At 41.5% G+C, this 20,053-nt stretch overlaps 1 protein-coding gene across 1 annotated transcript in view; it reads right to left on the bottom strand.

Annotated features, from left to right (window-relative positions):
- Window positions 1-18,659, bottom strand: part of LOC111962632 (neuroendocrine convertase 1-like) — a 32,886-nt gene extending 14,227 nt beyond the window's left edge. The window contains exons 1-10 of the mRNA XM_023985867.2: window positions 18,269-18,659; window positions 15,380-15,484; window positions 14,728-14,850; window positions 10,097-10,243; window positions 8,264-8,340; window positions 3,670-3,758; window positions 1,806-1,978; window positions 1,362-1,574; window positions 1,149-1,249; window positions 784-1,017 (exon numbers count right to left, since the gene is read on the bottom strand). Of these exons, the coding sequence (XP_023841635.1) occupies window positions 784-1,017; window positions 1,149-1,249; window positions 1,362-1,574; window positions 1,806-1,978; window positions 3,670-3,758; window positions 8,264-8,340; window positions 10,097-10,243; window positions 14,728-14,850; window positions 15,380-15,484; window positions 18,269-18,457 (1,451 nt within the window). The 5' untranslated portion in view covers window positions 18,458-18,659. The remainder of the gene's footprint in view (window positions 1-783; window positions 1,018-1,148; window positions 1,250-1,361; window positions 1,575-1,805; window positions 1,979-3,669; window positions 3,759-8,263; window positions 8,341-10,096; window positions 10,244-14,727; window positions 14,851-15,379; window positions 15,485-18,268) is intronic.
- Between the last annotated feature and the right edge of the window lie 1,394 nt (window positions 18,660-20,053).

Below are 20,053 nucleotides of genomic sequence, written 5' to 3'. Positions count from 1 at the left end.
TAGTGGCTATATAAGAAAATCCTAACCATGAAATACAATCTCTCCTGGCCTGTAAACTAATGCCAGGGTAAGGAACCGTATAACCGTAAGCTCTAAAATACCAAACCTATCCTTTAAGATGAAGGTAATTTAGATGATGTAGCCTAGCCTTGGTGGCTAACCTATTGTAGTTAGTGCACTACATGTCCTGAGGCAGTTAATCCGAAAGGAAGGTAAACAAAACATCTGCTCAGATAAAAAAATCCCTTCCTCCGGAACAGATTTAGTCTGGAGATAAATGTTGACATAGCAATATTACCAGCTAGCCTTAGCTTATCCTAAAGCCTAAAAACCTAAAGTGATTTAACAAATGGAAGATTGCTCCAAAGATTGTTTGAGCCCTCCGTTACAGAAATCTAGCTTTCCGTTACAGAAATCCCAGCTTTCCTACCAATACGAACCATGAGCACGTATGCACATACACATAAACATGAAATACACAAAAATACAKAAAAAAAAAATGAAACCTCTAGCTTTCATTTTACTGTTGTTATATTGTTCCATATGGGAAACTAGTCAAAAGTAGATATAGTGTCTTATCATAGAGCTCTTGATCTGCGTCAATAGAAGAGCCAAAACACAGGGACATCTTAGGACACGGGACTCTGTCCATCAAGGAATTACTGGTACACTATAAGTTTGCTTGCCCACCAGAATTAGTCTGAAGTGAACAATACAGCATGTATGTTATGTCAGGAGGATTAGATGTTTCTGATCTACTAGACTAGTGCAGTGTATTTGTACCTGGGCTGGAAGGAGTCGTCCCTGACGATGCACTGCTTCTTCTCGGGGACATGCTTCCAGGTGGCCGGGTCGGCCAGGTCCACCAGGGCCTTAGCGTTGAGCAGGCCAAATCCAAAACGACTGTTGACCATCAGGCCTGCCCCGTTCCTCTTCCAGCCAGGATTGTTGGCCAGCGGGTCGAACTCGGAAGTCCATACCACCAAGTGCTGCAGATCCCTCCATGTTAGCTCAGGGCTGGGGGAGAGGTTAGTGGGGATGGACAAATACGAAATCAGATAGGAAGTCCTGCACACATATTTCATTACGACAGGAAGTCCTAAACACATATTCCATTGACATTGTTTAAGTCAAGATTGTTGCCTCACTTCTGTTCCAGCGACAGGGCAAATATCCCAGCAGCCAGTGGGGCGGAGGCGGAGGTTCCCGTGTGCGTCTCGGTGCATTCGTTATGCAAATCAGCACTGGTCTGCAGGGACACAGAAGTAGTCAAGTTAAAAATGCAATGTACCATAACAAAATGTAGCACAATACCAATCTCCACTATCCAGTGGTGTGGTGTGGGGTTCACTTGAACTCACTATTCTCTGGTCGGTGTAGTCTCCGCTGCTGTAAGCGGTGGCCAGGGTGGAGGAGCACTTCTCGGCGTACCAGGGAGACAGGCCCTGCTGGGAGGCACTGCTGATGGAGATGGTGTAGATGCTGTCCGTGTAGCCGTCACAGTCGCAGTTGTCCCCCTGACGGCCCCCGTTCCCCGATGCCCACACAAAGATGGAGCCCTTCCCGCCGCGGCCCTGAGGGGAAAGAGACAGGTGAGGAGTTAGTGTTGAGTTTGTTTTTATTAGCCTTTAGCTTAGGTCCCTTTTCTTTCTTCCCTTTTTATCCAATTTCAATGTATTTAGATAGGCCATTTGTTTGGATTTCAGTTGGTTTTGACTGCTTTGTGGGTAAATAATCATTTGTATCAATTTTACAATGAATATGTTTTTTGAGGGGGTAAAAAAGAGAGGACTGTGGTGTGTTACCTTCTGGATGCCGTACTCAAAGGCCTTTGACGCCAGGCGACCGGGGCCCTCCACCGTCTTGCCATCGTCGTTGGGTCCCCAGCTGGCACTGTAGATGTCCACATGGTCTGGGTTGAAGCCAATAGAACTGGCCTCGATGGCGTCCGTCACGATACCGTCCAACATGCGGATCCCTGCAGGGTCAACATGATGAAAATCGTCAGGCTACTAGTTGTTTTTAACAAGTGTTTTAAGTCATACTTTGAAAGTAGAGTGGTCTTGTGCCCCAAATAGATTTTCTCATTTTAATATTATATATGAGCTGCCTCCTCTGTGGCTATGTTTCAGCCCCATTGAGGAACAGATGCCCAATTGTTGCTCAGTCATTTAGTTTAAGTGGTATTGCGTAATCATCCGCTCAAAAAAGTAGGCCACCACCAGGACATCTTCCAGCTGTTGTCTGGGTCCCACAAACCAGCACGCACAGGGCCGGACTACAGCATTTGGAGCCCCAGAGCACCAACCTCTGGGGACCCCCCCCCCATTTTATATATATATAAAACATTTTGGCATGGTGCAGAAAGAAAAATGTGTAGTTTCACAATGCTATTCTACACATTTTTCATGAGGTTAAGAGAAAATGTCTCAGTTTTAAAGCAAATTTCCTGCAATTCTACACTTTTTGCCATGGAGCAGAGATAAAATGTAGCAGTTTTAAAGCAAATTTCATGCAATTCTACACATCTGTCTCTTATACACATCTAGATGTGTATAAGAGACAGCACACACACACACACACACACACACACACACACACACACACACGTGTGCTTGCGTTAAATTAGCAACAGTCATAGAAATTGTTCAAATGCAATTCTAAATGCAACAATTGGACAATGGATGAAGATACTCCAAACGTTTAGAATGTTTTAAATCCCTCAGATATTGACTGAATTATAGTACCTAAAAGATTGTTCTGTAATAAATAAATTGAGGTTCAGATATTCAATTTATTGTAAAATGTCCCCCAAAAATATTATTATGCAGTCATATATATATTTTTTCTTAGTATATCAGGTATTTTTGTAATACTTTGGGATYAAATTACGAAAATGATATCTGCTTCATTTGCATATATACAATGGGTGTATTTGCATACATTAATAAATTAATATAAAGAGATGCAAGTTGCCTGCAACCACCAAAAACGGMCTCTGTCTGGGCCTACCTGTGCTCACCTGTGCTGTCTAGACTTCCTCATTAATGATTCATTCACTACTGTTGTTGTCATGTTCTCTTGCATAAGAGAAGGATAGCCACACGATTTAAAATCAAAACACTTGGCTCTAGATAACACCTATTTGTACATACTGTACGATACATTTTTTGCGAGATTAGACATAATATTACTATAATCTGAGTGTTCTTTTTCGAAAGTTTCTTTCATTTCAGCACATCTCATTTGTAATCATTTCAACTACATTAAATCATGCATTTTTATCAATTGTACAAAAAATCTACACACACCAAAATAAAGTTATCTTTCTTCTCTTTGTTGTGATGTAAGTGTTGAGACGGCGTGTTAAATCCTGACGAAGCGTTAACATTCTTATAGGTGCAACGGAAAGCCAATGTATTCCACTGAGCCCATTTCAGCCATTACTGGAGTGTTTGACACGTCATTACAACGGTAGTTACATTAACAGGAAAAAACGAATGGCACAAGCAAGAGTGGGAAGGAGTCTCCAGAGTAAAATTCAAGCAATTAATCTAGGCATATTTAAGTGACAAGGGGATTTTGCAGCCCTCAAACACAGAAATAGAAAAAGAAAAAGAGAGATCATCAGGTGGGTGGTGCATGCACGTTGCTAGTAACATCTCTTACCTCCAACCTTGGAGTTGTACGCCACCCCAACTCCACATTTATTGTTATCTGCCTGCATGGCGATCTCACCGGCACACCTGGTTCCATGCCTGAGTACATACAGAAACAGAACACACACTTACAACTATACATAACTGTTTTTTCTTCACAAACTGGCCCAATAACAGACAAAATTCTAATTTCTAATATTCTGAGTTCTAATTTCATATACATGTAGCAGTGAATTCAGAATAATCAAGTCTGATCTGGAACCTTTGTAAACTGGTTAATAAACTTTAAAATTTCAAAAACAGATTGGATCCATCATAAAARCTCTTGAAAGAGTGCCAGTGTCCCTCGATTAGTTTCGACGTGGTTATGTAAGATTCTTCATTTAATTATGTGCTTGCCATAGAAAATATTGATATTGAGGGAGAATCTTGTCAACCAAAAATGGAAGGCCCTTTGGTTTCATGTCGTTTGGCATGCTTATAGGAGACAATAAACAGCCTACTGCTGGAGTCTAAATTATACAGAGTGTGATCAGAGTACATTGACAACAAAAGAGTGCACTAACAGGGGTGGGGAGGGGGGCTGAGTGTGTGTTTGTGTAACCCTCACAGCTGGCATAGAGTGAGTCATCATTTACAGGTATTGTCTGTGAGACAAAGGCCCAGAAAGAAAGAAAGTGAGAGAGAGAGAGAGAGAAAGAAAGAGATAGCATTGAACCATTGAGAGGGTTTTAGTAAGGGTTTCTGTGTGCTTTTAACGTTTTCTCTCTTTCCCTCTGATTCCGACGATGTGGCATTTTGTCAGAGGTCAAATGGACTGCTTTGAGTTGCTATGGTTGGATATACAGTGCCTTGCAAAAGTATCCATCCCCCTTGGCGTTTTTCCTATTTTGTTGCATTACAACCTGTAATTTAAATGGATTTTTATTTGGATTTTATAAAATTGACATACACAAAATAGTCCAAATTGGTGAAGTGAAGTGAAAAAAATAACTGGTGCATGCATATGTATTCACCCCCTTTGCTATGAAGCCCATAAGATCTGGTGCAACCAATTACCTTCAGAAGTCACATAATTAGTTAAATAAAGTCCACCTGTGTGCAATCTAAGTGTCACATGATCTGCCACATGATCTCAGTATATATACATATACATTATATATATACCAGTTCTGAAAGGCCCCAGAGTCTGCAACATCACTAAGCAAGGGGCACCACCAAGCAAGCGACACCATGAAGAGCAAGGAGCTCGCCAAACAGGTCAGGGACAAAATTGTGGAGAAYTACAGACCAGGGTTGGGTTATAAAAAAATATCTGAAACTTTGAACATCCCACGGAGCACCATTAAATCCATTATAAAAAAATGGAAAGACTATGGCACCACAACAAACCTGCCAAGAGAGGGCCGCCCACCAAAACTCACAGACTAGGCAAGGAGGACATTAATCGGAGAGGCAACAAAGAGACCAAAAATAACCCTGAAGGAGCTGCAATGCGAAGATTGGAGTATCTGTCCATATGACCACTTTAGGCCATACACTCCACAGAGCTGGGTTTTACGGAAGAGTAGCCGGAAAAAAGCCATTGCTTAAAGAAAAAAAATAAGCAAACACGTTTGGTGTTCGCCAAAAGGCATGTGGGAGACTCCCCAAACATATGGAAGAAGGTACTCTGGTCATATGAGACTAAAATTGAGCTTTTTGGTCATCAAGGAAAACGCTATGTCTGGCGCAAACCCAACACCTCTCATCACCCCGAGAACACCATCCCCACAGTGAAGCATTGTGGTGGCAGCATCATGCTGTGGGGATGTTTTTCATCGGCAGGGACTGGGAAACTGGTCAGAATTGAAGGAATGATGGATGGCACTAAATACAGGGAAATTCTTGAAAGAAACCTGTTTCAGTCTTCCAGAGATTTGAGACTGGGACAGAGGTTCACCTTCCAGCAGGTCAATGACCCTAAGCATACTACTAAAGCAACACTCGAGTGGTTTAAGGGGAAACATTTAAATGTCTTGGAATGGCCTAGTCAAAGCCCAGACCTCAATCCAATTGAGAATCTGTGGTATGACTTAAAGATTGCTGTACACCAGCGGAACCCATCCAACTTGAAGGAGCTGGAGCAGTTTTGCCTTGAAGAATGGGCAAATATTCCAGTGGCTAGATGTGCCAATCTTATAGAGACATACCCCAAGAGACTTGCAGGTGTAATTGCTGCAAAAGGTGGRTCTACAAAGTATTGACTTTGGAGGGGTGAATAGTTATGCARGCTCAAGTTCAGTTTTTWAAAAATTATTTCTTGTTTGTTTCACAAGAAAACATATGTTGCATCTTCAGTGGTAGGCATGTTGTGTTAATCAAATCATACAACCCCCCCCAAAAAATACATTTTAATTCCATGTTGTAAGGCAACAAAATAGGAAAAATTCAAAGGGGGTGAATACTTTCGCAAGCCACTGTACAAATAGACATATAACTAATATAATTATACTGTCTGTAATTCTACATCTATGGGATCTACCACAAGCTAATGCTAACAAGCACAATGGGAAATAGACTGGAAAGATTTAGTTGATAGCCTGAGTGTCATTCTGGCACTTCTTTTACTGACTCAAACACCAACCTATAGTACAACATATATGGTTCCCAGGCTACAATCTTATGGGCATGTCCAGTGGGTATAGAAAGTCACCACCCCCTTTCAAAATGTTCACCTTTTGTTGCCTTGCAGCCTGAAATGAAAATGTATAAAATGTGACTTTTTTTATCCAAGTGAATAAAACATTAAAAAAACATTAAAATAACCTTTTTGGATATGTGAATACCCCCCCCCCTACAATTGCAATTGCATACTTGCTGAGGCATAACCGACCACCTTCCAGATCACAAATCAAGCTAATTGGCTTCCATCTGTGATCAATTGTACTGATTTTTATTAGGTCAGATTAAAAGCAGTTGTTCATAGAGGACTCCACTGTTTAGTAGTGTAATTCAAAGCAAAGAATCCACTATGGGCGGAAAGATGTACGAGATAAAGTTGTGGAAAGGCACAATTCAGGGGATGGATATAAAAAGATTTCAAAGGCTTTGTCTCTCCCTCGGAGCACAGTTAAAACCATTATTAAGAAGTAGAAGGGCGTATGGCACCACCCAGACCCTGCATAGATCAGGCCGTCCCTCCAAACTGGATGACCTGGCAAGGAGACTGATCAGAGAGGCTACCAAGAAGCCAATAGCGACTTTGAAGGAGCTTCAGGTCTTTATGGCAAAGACTGGTCAATGTGTGCATGTGACCACAATATCACAAGCGCTCCACAAATCTGGCCTCTATGGGAGGGTGACAAGAAAAAAAAACACTCCTCAAAAAAAGCCACATCAAGTCTTGTTTGAGCTTTTCCAAAAAGCACATTGAAGATTCCAAGGCCTCTTCAGCAGGGACTGGAGCACTTGTCAGGATAGAAGGGAAAATGGATAGTGCAAAATACCGACAGATTCTTGAGGAGAACCTGCAGCCCTCTGCCAGGAAGTTGAAAATGGGAAGATGGTTCACGTTTCAACATAACAATGACCCAAAGAACACCGCCAAAGCAACCGTACAGTGGCTGAAGGACAAGAAAGTGAATGTCCTTGAGTGGCCTAGTCAGAGCCCCGACCTAAATCCCATCGAGAATTTGGAATGACTTAAAGAGTGCAGTCCATGAGCGGTCACCATGCAATTTGACTGAGCTTGAACAATTCTGCAAGGAAGAATAGGCAAATATTGCACAGTCTAGGTGTGCAAAGTTAGTAGAGACATATTCAAAGAGACTCATGGCTGTAATTCAAGCAAAAGGTGGTTCCACAAAGTATTAACTCAGGGGGGTGTTCACTTATCTAAATAGGGTATTTTACTGTTTTCATTGTAATTTATATTCAAAGTTTACATTTTTTTTATTTGGATATTGTGGGTTGCTGTGTGTAAATAAAGCCGAAAAAAGTCTGATTTTATGTGTTTTCATTTCAGGCTGTAAGGCAACAAAAGGTGAACATTTTGAAAGGGGGTGGTGACTTTCTATACTCACTGTATGTAGTACAATAAATACTGTATTTTACGTTAAATGTAGAAAAACTGTAAATCTATAAATTCCTTGGGAATCTGCGAGAAATCTTTAAAAAAATATGACTGCTGTTACATCAACAGCTCCATCTGTGTGTGCCAGATATGCCCATTTCCAGCGAGTGTGACCTGAGTGTGTCAGAGTGTTCCTGTAAGCCTAGCAGGATAGCTGGCTGCTCCCCTTCTTATCTAGTTGTGTAATCGACAGTGAGGATGCTGTAACTAGGAACAGGATTACATGGGTTATATAGTGGTCACCAGACTGCATGGGACTTGAACAATGAGGAACATGTATTCTCCATTAGTACTGGATGTCAAGATCATTTTTATTGGCTACTATGCTACATAGCCCATATAAGTAATAGGCCTATGCATGTAAATAATGAATATACAAGTGAGGACTTGAAAAGAGACAAATGTGTGTGAAAAATGCTACACACTTCTTCCATATGTCACAAAAACACCATGATAGCAGGCATATCCCTAAAATAAATAGACAATTTACTTGTTCTCATTGGTGGAGTCGTATCTGGGGAAGGGGTCAGGGTCGTTGTCATTGAAATCGTAGCTGGCTGCTGCGTCCTGGAGAAGAAAGAGAGAGAGAAGGGAAAATCACCATACGCTCCAGAACCCAATCTGTCAACCCACTTAACCCACTTAGGTGACCGCACCGAGGACCTGTCACTGAGAGGGACCGTAAATTACATGGATGGTTGAACACCAGACAAGAGGACTGGGGAGGAAATTATTTAGGGCTGAAACAAAGCCATTCTTTTTGAGAAAGGGGAAAATCGAACATTTGTCAATATGTCTTCGTCTGAAAGGTTTATTGCTACACGGTTGGAGAAACTGAATAAGACGTCTCAATATTTTCTGCAGTAAAGCTGAGTGTCTGAACCACACACAATCTTATCCATACATTTTGAATGCATCTAATTAATTAAAATTCKCTTTTCAATGTGGTCTCAGGGCAATTCATAGGATTTCATATGTATATTTGCTCCCGCCATTGAGTATGATATCTCATGTTACGTTAGGTTATATTGCGAATGGAATAATGATTGTACCATATCATACGAGTTAGCAGGATGTATAACCCTCAAACWCAATTCTGGACCTCGAAGCCAGTTTCCCTCTAATCAGGGACTGATTTAGACCTGGGACACCAGGTGGATGCAATTAATTATCTGGCATAACAGAAAACCAGCAGGCTCCGGACCTCGTAGGGTAAAAGTTGAATACCCTAATGTCTAGTATCACACATCTATAGTATAGTATGATACGTCTTTCTCTGAGACCAGGTTGCTTGTTTTATTATGGCAACAAAGAGAATTATGGGGAGAATTTAGGTTGTGCTTAGAAGAACTAACGACAAAGGTTGGGATAATGAACGTAAAATGTTAGAAGAACTAAAATGTCAAAGGTTTGGGGAATTTACGTAAAAGGCTAGGAGATTGGTTAAGGTTGGGAAAATGCTAAAATGCTAAATGCTACAGTGTCCCCTGCGCGACTCGATGCAACCTTTGGATCGCTAGTCGGTTCGAGCTATATGCCACCCATCCTCCCCGAACCTACCTACCTACTTTTGTTTCTGTCTAAAGTAACTAGACGATTAGTACATATCATAAGTCTTGGCGATGCAGAAAAATGTGTATAGTATGTTTCGTATGGCTCTGAGGTCAGGCTGCACTTTTATACCTACACTGCATCAGAATCACTGAAACAAGTCTGCTTCGAGACTTTGAGTGAGGAGGATAAGCATCTTCCCTTTGATTAATCACAGTCGGCGCTAACTATAGTCAGAGTCGATTCTATCAGCCTTGTTGTCATACTCCTCTCTTCTCTCTCTCTCTCTCTCTCTCTCTCTCTCTCTCTCTCTCGCTCTCTCTCTCCTCTCTCTCTCTCTCTCTCTCTCTCTCTCTCTCTCTCTCTCTCTCTCTCTCTCTCTCGTCTCTCTTCTCTCTCTCATCTCTCTCTCTCTCTCTCTTCTCTCTCTTCTCTCGCTCGTCTACCTCTCAATCTACCTCTCAATCTACCTCTCTAGAAAGACCCTAGAGCTGTCTCCCAATGCCTTGTGATAGAAAGAACTGTTTGCCTCCTATACTGTAGTTCCTGTCAACACAACCACAAAAAAATAATCCAGGACCATAATAATTCCACCTATTATTGATTTCCAGTTCTATAATCTATGCACGCTTACAACCGTCATCACCACCTATCATATTGCAATTTATTACTGCTTATTAGTGCTTCATGGATGGCTGTGTAAGTGTCACCGATGTTGCTATGGGAACGGTCTCCCTTAGTGATTTCTGTTGCCATGGAAATGTGGATTTACGTAGTTGGGGTAGATGTCGGTGTGGTTCCACTCCAGACCGTCATCCAGCACGGTGATGACCACTCCTTTCCCTGTGATCCCTTTCTTCCACACAGGAATTACGTGGAGGTCCAGCTTGGGCAGGGAGGACGACGTCCGAGTGTCTTGCTGGAATGGCCGACACAGGGGAGGAAGAGGAGGAGGAGGAGGAGGAGGAGGAGATGGGAGAGTAGTTTTAGTTATTTGTAATTTAATCAAGTATACAGTACATATAGCATTAAAGCATACATTAAGGTCATATAAGCTGGAAGAGAAGGAGAGAGAGCGGTTTTCATGACAATTGTTGAACTATTGAACCCTAWTCATAAAGCATATATATATATACWGTGTTCATAGAGCTTATAAGCTCATTGACATACGCATGCCATTGGCACTGGATTTACATACAGGAAGTAGCACACCTATACTGAAACTGGAAAAAAAGGCATTTTACCAATTAAGGAATGAGGTACTTCARCTAAATTGCCTCTGTGAAAATCAAGTATTATGAAAAAAATGGAGAAAGGTCAACCTAAGACGGCCATCTGGCTACACTAGCTCCACCTTCGCTAATGGAGACAGTCATGTCCCACATTGACCTTTAGCAATTCATTATCAATATGTTGCTTTCTTTGTCCTAGCTCTCTTGACCGCTTACGGTAGGCATAAGAAAACCTTGTTATGTAGAGTGTTCAYACTAATATTTCAGCCCAGAACTAAATAATTTATATAAGTGGTTCACTGAAGACCGTGCTAAGGTTGCGAATCTTGCGATGTGTAATAAAATGATAATATGTCATGATTATGTGTCATAGTGCAAGGCTAAGCCTCTGTCACCTCTGTCACCAATCCTCTATCTAATAATCAGTGGTCCCTTTAATGCATGTAATGAGTGTGCATATGTGTGAGGCGCCCAACTAGTGTTAATTGGCTATCAGTGGGGAGTAACAGTACAGCAGTGCTGTGCTAGCAGCAGTCTCCCTCAGGGCAGATGGGATGATTCAGAGCAGGAGACAGGACAAAAAAAGACTAGGAACATTTTGGAGCTGCTCTGCTTCCGCATTATGCACAGACTCTGCAGAACGCCACTCTCTCTCTCTTTGTATCCTTTCTCCTTTCTCCCTCTCTCGCCCTCTTTTTCGCTTCTCTCTTGCTCCCTCTCTCCCCCGTCTCTCCATCTTGCTCTCTCTTTTGGACCCTGTCTTTCTGTTTCTCTRTCTCTCTTGCTCCATTTCCTCCCAAATTCTTCTCTCTCTCTCACCCATCTACCCTCTCTCTCTCCTCTTTAGCTCCCCCTTTCTCTGTTTCTCTCTGGCTACTGGAGGAAGTGAAGGGATCGGGGTGGTTGTGGGAGACTGTCTCTGTTTTGAATGATCTTTAAAACCATCCTATTCATCCATCCACACAGATGCCACACCATACGTTTCTGCTACAGGGACGGTTGACAAAACAGTGAAATATAAGATAAGTATAATATAAGTATGAATGTGGCAGCATATCGGAGATATCAGAAATCGAGCTGTGCAGTCCTATTGATGGCTTCTGTAGCTCCTCTGTCTTGGTATCTTATTGGATGACTCATCTATTGACTGGCACATAAACTGTGGTCTCCAAACAACCCAGCTCGCACGCACAAGCATACATTTAGAATGGACACTTGCGGTAAACAAACACATCGGCATTCACATGCGCTTACGTGCACAAACTGAGACCTGAGATCAGCATGCACGCACGCATATACCACATACACAACACCACACAGACACATGCACGCACACAGACGCACACAGACACACACACACACACACACACACACACACACACACACACACACACACACACACACACCACACACACACACCACACACACACACACACACACACACACACACACACACACACACAGCCCATGACGGAGGGAGGAATCTCAATCTATTATGAGTCACTCCTTTGATTGCTTTATCAGGCAGTCACCCACTCCTGGGGCTCAAAGAGACACTCTCCCTGCACGCAGTGACTATCTCTCCCTCCATCTTTRCTCTCTCCACATCACTCTCTCCATCGCTCCCTCTCTCAATTTTGTCTTRCTCCCTCACTGCCTTCTGCCCCTAACTCAACCTCCCTTCGTTTCTGCTGTCCATCAGTACCTCCATACCTCTGTCCATGTCCTCTTCTTCCTCCCTCCCTCCATCCCTCTACCTCTCTACGCACTCATTTCCCCCTCCTTTCCACTCACGATCACTCTATACTCTCAATAACTACGGTCTCATTGCTGCTATCCGTCATTAGCTTTATCTCTCTTCCTCTATCCCTCCTTTTATGTCCTCCCACCCAGCCCTCCCTCACATCTCCATTTTTTTGGTTATTACTACTGCTTTCTTTCTATCTTTCTTTCTATATATCTACTGATCTATAGTCGGGTAGAGGCCCTCCTAAAGATAAAGCCGTCGTAGAAGAAATGCAAGAAAAAAAAGCATTGACATTGTCTCGTTGCTTCTTGCCTATTTGATGTCCCTGACTGACAGTCCCTAGGGCCACCCGAGGCCAATCAGAGTGCTGTCACAWGTGAGTGGGCGGGTGTAGGGGTTTGTCAGCCATGGCCGTTTACTGACATACAGTAAATGAGAGCACTTCATGACCAATTCAATTAGGATCATCAGCCAAGATAAGTAAAAAGGGTCCATCTCGATTTATTTCCTTATTMCCTGTAATGAGTGACTCATAACATCAAGTTCAGGGAAAATGGAAAGAGCAGATAAAATACACACACTGACGCATGTAAYCATACAGACACACACACACACGTCCTATCTTTGAAATAACAGGTGTTGACTGGAAAACTAATTAAGACATTTGAAACAATGACTCAATGGCTGTGTCRGAAATATGTCTGCCTACTACTTACTAAAATGACATACTATGTATTAATCATACTACTTAGAACATACTGTTTAGTYAAAATARATGCAGTAAGTAACACGTATCAACATAGTAGGCTCACCCATACTGAGAATGTGTCATCTAATGCGCAATTGCTTTGTTTACCGCCATTCGTTCATTTTGGTATTCAATCCCCTTGTCTGATTATCAGCTGGTTATTAGCTAGGCCTGTTGTCAAACACAGGTGGGTCTGAAAAMACAATTATCTTCCTCAGTAGCATGTAGCGAATTCGCACTAGATAAAAAGCCGAYATTAGTARGACATCCTGGCATCTAAACATAAACATACACAATCTTTGACATTTCACATACTATAGAATGTTCTATTTCAGCATACCCAAACGGCTTACTATTTAGGAAGCAATGCTTTTAAAAAATGACCAAGTACTTTGAATCAACCATGACAAACTGCTCTCTCCACTCTCACAATAATTGCTAAAATGCTATTATTGGAAGCTATCGAAACATAACCGATGAAAGAAATCCATCAATCACTAATGACATGGAATAGGAGTCCAATTGGACTACCGTAGGTTAATCCTGAACACAGGACAAAGTGAATGTGCTGTCTGTAATGTATCCGGTAGGGAATACACAGCTGTGACACTATCATCCACTGGCTTGGTTTCAATGGGCTAAAATAACTGCTAAATTGGGCCTTAATGCGTGACAGCCTATTCCGTTCCACTGGATTAAGGTTGGAGAAAGTTGATTTCCCTTACAATCGCCTACCAGGCCAGCATGTTCAATTCAACAAATGGGTCCTTTGCCTGGGATTTTGGATGATTACTAATTCATTTGCTTATCACAGAGTAAAAACCTATTGTCTCACATTTCTCGAGTTTCCCATACATATTCATGCGTGATCGCTGAAGATATTTGTCTCATCCTCTCTTGCTATGAAACACATGTGCACGCACACACACACACACACACACACACAGTATTCCTCGCACATATAACGTTTTCCTTTCATTTTGACAGGTGCTAATTTTGATATAAACTAACCCACAACATATATTCAACCCCCTAATACAAGACCTGCAAGCTCATCACTAAACAATATGTATGACTGTACATCCAAAAGGGTTGTGAAGGCAAAGTCTCCACTCTGTGACACACTCAGCATTGGGGAGCTGTCCAGCGCTGAATCTCAGAAGGCTCTGGGATTGTGTTAGCCCAGTCCCAGATCTGTTTGTGCTGTCTTGCCAATACCTAATGACTATGACCATTAGGAATTGGCAAGACAGCACAAACAGATCTGGGACCAGGCTAMGYTTGTGTTTGTGAAGCAGGCCAAACAGAAGGCAGCAGAAGACACCAGCTGGATCTGAACTGATGGTCGGGTCAGAAAACACATRTTCTACAGTTTATGTAGGACTTCAATTCTGGCACCAGCTATTGGCCACCATGAGAACCAAATAACCATAAATAACATAAACACCCAACCTAGTGTTAGAAAACACATGTTTGATTGCTGTGTATGTAGGGTTTGAATTCTAAACATTGTGGCATCAGTTAWTAGCCACCATGACAACCAAAATAACCAAAACACCACATGGACCACCAGACAACCAAAAAACAACCTTAAAACAACAACATACCCAACCACCAACTGGGTATGACTTAGCCTATGCGAGAGATAAGGGAATGTGTGGCTCTTCAGGACATACCAGGTACCACTGCTGGTTCCACATGGGGTCATCGAACAGCTTGTCCACTGGACAGTCCCGGCATGATCCCAGCGACGCCCGCTTACTGCGCTGCTTCTCATACTGTTGCTCCGCCCACGATACCTGAACACCCAACGAGATGAGAGAATCAATCAACATTTCTATAAGGGGTGGGGCAGTCCCATTCATTTCATATTTATTGAGCTTCATTAAAGCGATAGTACAGTTGGAGAAATGYGAAGATAGAGGGGAGGCGGACTCAAAGTCGCCTGGTCTCAGATCTGTTTGTGCTTTTGCCTGCTGCATTGTCATTGTCAAGCCAAGGCATTGTCGTTGGCATGACAATCCCATAAGTAGTTGGCAAGATAACAGAAACAGACTGGCACCCAGGCTAGAGTCAAAGGGCAGTGGGCCGGATTCAAACGTATGCTGACTCTGGCATACTTGCGTGCCGGGTTTTGCAGCTATAACCGCTGGACCACACAGGCCAAAAAATCTGTCAATTACTTATGTTTATACTGTKATTTTGTTCACGTTGCTAATGCACACGCACACGCACAAGTGTTTTGGTCAAAAGTAGAGCACTAAATAGGAAATAGGGTACCATTTCAAACACAGCCAGAGACAATGTTACAGATATAGGATTGTTTACCCGATCATCCTCAGACAGGCGTTTGGTGATGTGATCGGCACTTCGTTTCGTCCTGCTAGGATGAGTCTGGTGTTTGAACAAGTAATGGTTTTCTAGCGTCCCAATCTGCAGACGAGGAGAGTGGTGGGTTATTGAATATTTCACAGCAGTGGTGTGACACAATTAACKTTTTCCTGTCAATCCCCTAACATAGGACTGCATGTAATTATTAATGCAATCATTTTTAATTATAGAAGAGAATCGAAGAATWGAACCTTATTGTCCATCCAGGATGGACATTTTCCTTTGGCATCCTTTGGCATCACCATACAAGCCTTGCGTCATATTACACCAGTCAGGACATCTCACTTTGAATGTCTTGAACAGCTTGTTAAATCAATAGGCTACCTTAGATCGTTCTCAAACATCGGTGGATGTTGACATTATATTATTATATTTATGTGACTGGAAGGCAGATACCACAATAGGCGTGCCAGTTTCCTTGTTACTTATACAGTCAGGTTCCAAATGATTGGCAACCTTGATAAGATGAGCAAAAAAGACTGTATAAAATAAATAATGAAAATATTGAGCTATATAATATTGTATGCAAAAAAAAAAATGGGAACCAGGTTTTTGGCTAAAATGTCCTGGTACTTGGTAGAGTTCATGGTACCGGTGARCTTAACAAGGGCACCAGGACCAGTGGAGGCAAAATAGACCCATAACATCAAAGATCCACCACCATATTTTACAGTAGGTATGAGGTACTTTTCTGCATAAGCTTACGTTTTCTGGTATGCATAACCAGAGAGCTTTATTTTCATGTCAGCTGGAGTTTTCTAAATGGCATTGGTACTTGGCATGATGAACTTTACCAAGCACCCAGCAGCTGCAGCACACCAAAACCTGGTTGCTTCTGCAAGGAGGCTGAAACTTGGCCACAAGTAGATCTTCCAGTAAGAAAATAACCCCAAACGCACATTAAAATCCACAAAGAAATGGTTAATTGATCACAACATTTTGCAATGACCATCTCAGTCTCCGGACTTGAACCCCATTGAAAACCTGTGGTTTTAATTGAAGAAAGAGGGCAGTCCAGAAGGGCAGAATAAGGATATCAAGGATCTGGCAAGATTCTGTATGGAGGAATGGTCTATGATCCCTCCCAATATGTTCTCCAATCTCATAAAACTTTTTAGAAAAAYACTCAGTGTTGCTATCCTCATAAGGGTGGCAGGTAGCCTAGTGGTTAGAGTGTTGGGCCAGTACCCAAAAGGTTGCTGGATCGAATCCCTGAGCTGATAAGGTAAAAATCTGTTGTTCTGCCCCTGAACAATGCAGTTAACCCACTGTTTCCCAGTAGGCTTTCATTGTTGAAAGAAGTTGATCGTTACTGACTTGCCAAGTTAAAAAAAAAAAAATGTAAAAGAGGAGGGTGCTGGAGGTTTGAAAGTAAGGTTGCCAATGATTCTCACCCCTATATTTTGGAGATTTAAAAAAAAATAACTTGATAAAATCTCTTTCTCTGAGCAATTGTATTAGTATACAATAATATAATTTTCACTTTTTTTAGAGCTCAGTATTTGTATTATTTATTTTATAGTCTTTTTTTTGCTCATCTTTATAAAGGGTGCAAATAATATCGGACCTGACTGTATTTACAGCAGGCTTTGTTCAGCAATTTCCTCAGAAAGCAAGGTTAACACAGCTGAACCCACTGAATCTACAGGTGTTTGTCACGATATCACACAAATTGTGCAAATGTGCAAATAATGAATCAATCACAGATATTACTGTTTACCTTTTAAATCAGGGTCACACAGAGTGTTTCTTGGTATTCTTAAATAAATCTAGTTTGAAACAAAAGTATATGCCTAACACACAKAAAAAAGAAGACACCTGTACCATGTCAGATATAGAGTTGAAATATATTACATTTTGAGTTTGCATCCCAATATTAGACTTGATGTACATCACAGTAGACTGAAATATAACAAAACCGTTTGACATAGAAACACCAGATTTTCTGTGTTCATAAAAAAAAAAATCATTATGTAATTATAAAAAATATWAAAAACATTCRACCCATGAGGCCACTAGAGGGTGCTTTGGACAAGGGGGAAAATAAAATAAAACTGAAATTGCATAAATTATTTAGGCCTAACCTATATGTTATTCTAAGCCACAGTTCAGGCCTATTATATTGATAATACACAGGTTGTTGACCTAGAAAGCTAGGTTCCTCTGAGTGGACTATAGAGAGCTCATCAGGGGGTGTACAGGCCTAATGATTTGGACAAGGTAGACAGTGAATTACAACATTGGCGATAGACATATTTACAGAAGGGGGCTATATACAGTATACAGTACAAAATGAACTTGTTCAAAAGAACAAGTCTTAAAATATGTATATTTTGRCCAAATACACTGATAGACTAAATTCTTTGTTTTTGATTGATGATATCAATTTACTTAATATAAAGTAACAGTGATACCGAATACACTGATGGTAAAAAAGACAGTAATGGAAATTTCATAGGTTACACAATTGAATTTCCCTGKTCACTCTGACCAGAATAATGAAGATGATTGACAGAATACACCAATCACTATAGTTGTCGTGTTTTAATCTTGGCTGAAGCAGAAGTTCAGTAAGGATGTTGTACAGGCTACAACATCAGCAACAAGGCTGCCGTGGCGCCCTCCATCAGCTTTCAACAGCTATGTATTAATACAACCAACTGAATAATTTATTAAACAAAACTGAATAGGCTACTGAGGCCAAGACATGGATATTCCCTGAGCCAAATGTAACATTAATTGTATAGCGTAAAGAGAGAAGTACACAGTTCCAATAGTACTCGAGGATTAACGTGGTCTCGGGGCGTTYCTGTGGCGCTAACATACCTGGCGGACTAGTCGGTAGTCCAGTTCTTTGGCGATGGACCTGGCGGCGTCCGGTCCTCCCGGAATCTCCACCGCCCATTCGTTGAGGTACTGTCTGTCCCCGAATGAAGCATCCACGGAACGAGCGATGGAGAACAGCACCACAAAAGCACAGCACATTACCGTTGTTGGGCGACATCTCATTTCCATCTCAGAGAAAATACGACTAGATTGATGCTCTTAGAAAGCATATAAGACAATTCAAAACGAAAATGTAAGTAATATTAAATAAATAAATGTATGTTGGTTCCCCTTGGTWCGTGTCTTTTTTCCTTCAAAGTGTTTGGTGGGAATGAGAGGACCTGTCACGGCGTTATTGTCTTATTGAACCATCAAGGAAAGCAAGCGGAGAGTAAACCCTGGAAGGGGACGAGAATGTTTACACGTCAAATCACGAAGGGTCTCTGACGTCAACGAGTCTATACCTGGGATAGGGTCTATGCTTGAGTCCTGAGAGAGACAGGCGGGGAGAAGGAGCGTCAGAGGGAAAAGTTACATCTAAAAATATCCCTCGATTTTWTTATTCAAGTTTGCAGTATAAGAATTAATACTAGGTTACTATAAGAGTAATGTATGTGCYCCAAACATGTCTGTGCAGAGCCTAACCATAGCCTACGTCAGCCAAGTAGACCATCATCTGAAGCACGCCCYAACTTCATGATCATGTTATTATTGCGTTATCTCTATGATTTGTTGTTGTTATTGTGCAAGGAAAATGCAAGGGCAAGAATAGGCAAATATAGGCACTATAGTATTTTAGCATTGCAGTATACTGTGTGGGTCTTTGAGATGTGTAAGATAATGGCACGACTTAATTTCAATACCTCAGATTGACGATTGTCTTCAAGTGTATCTGTTACATGCCCCCCGCAGGAGAGCTCACTGTGGTGACGCATTTATGCAGCGCACGTCACGGGAGTGTAGACGCTGTTTCAGCACCACCGCATTGGACAGCTCTTTGGGTGAGGACAAGGTGAAAGCAAGCAAGTGGTTTCAGATGGGCAAATGATTCTCGGTGAAAAACATGGATGATTGAAATAGATATTTACTGTGTGCTTTGAATTTAGGTCATATATTATCATCTTAATACACTCAGTATACAACACTTTAAGAACACCTGCTCTTTCATGACAGACTGACCAGGTGAATCCAGGTGAAAGCTATGATCCGTTACTGATGTTACTTGTTAAATCCATTACAATCAGTGTAGATGAAGGGGAGGAGACAGCTTAAAGAAGGATTTTTAAGCCTTGAGACAATTGAGACATGGATTGTAGATTGTGTATACTCAGTGTATAACAGCCTGTATAATAGGGCATAGGGCTTAAAGGGCATACAACCTAATACTAGGCCTATGTTTATGATACTGAATGATAATGCATTTTTTGGGGGCACATGCCTATTATATAGCCGAGACTTATGATAAGAATAGGCTAAGGAAGTAGCCTAAGTAGTCTATTAGTATTTTGTAGACTAAGTAGTGTATGTTATTTGGAATTTGACTGTAGGGTGTCAGAAGATATAATTAAAAGTTTACCCTATTCGCCTATGGCAAAGATACTATATGTTTCCCCTTTCATCTGTGTCTGGTGTTAACTAGTTACTGGCTAYCTAGGTGTTTCAGACAGCATGGAACAAAAGGGGGGAAGGGTTATTGAAAACTCTGACACACTTGTCAAGTCAACACATCCGTCAGTGCTGCTGTGAAACGCATCACAAGAGACATGCCAAACGAGAGATCTAAAT

Source organism: Salvelinus sp. IW2-2015, linkage group LG1, assembly GCF_002910315.2.
Source record: "Salvelinus sp. IW2-2015 linkage group LG1, ASM291031v2, whole genome shotgun sequence".
Taxonomy (NCBI): domain Eukaryota; kingdom Metazoa; phylum Chordata; class Actinopteri; order Salmoniformes; family Salmonidae; genus Salvelinus; species Salvelinus sp. IW2-2015.
The sequence above is the reverse complement of the archived record's forward strand: the minus strand, read 5'-3'. Positions and strand labels throughout refer to the sequence as shown.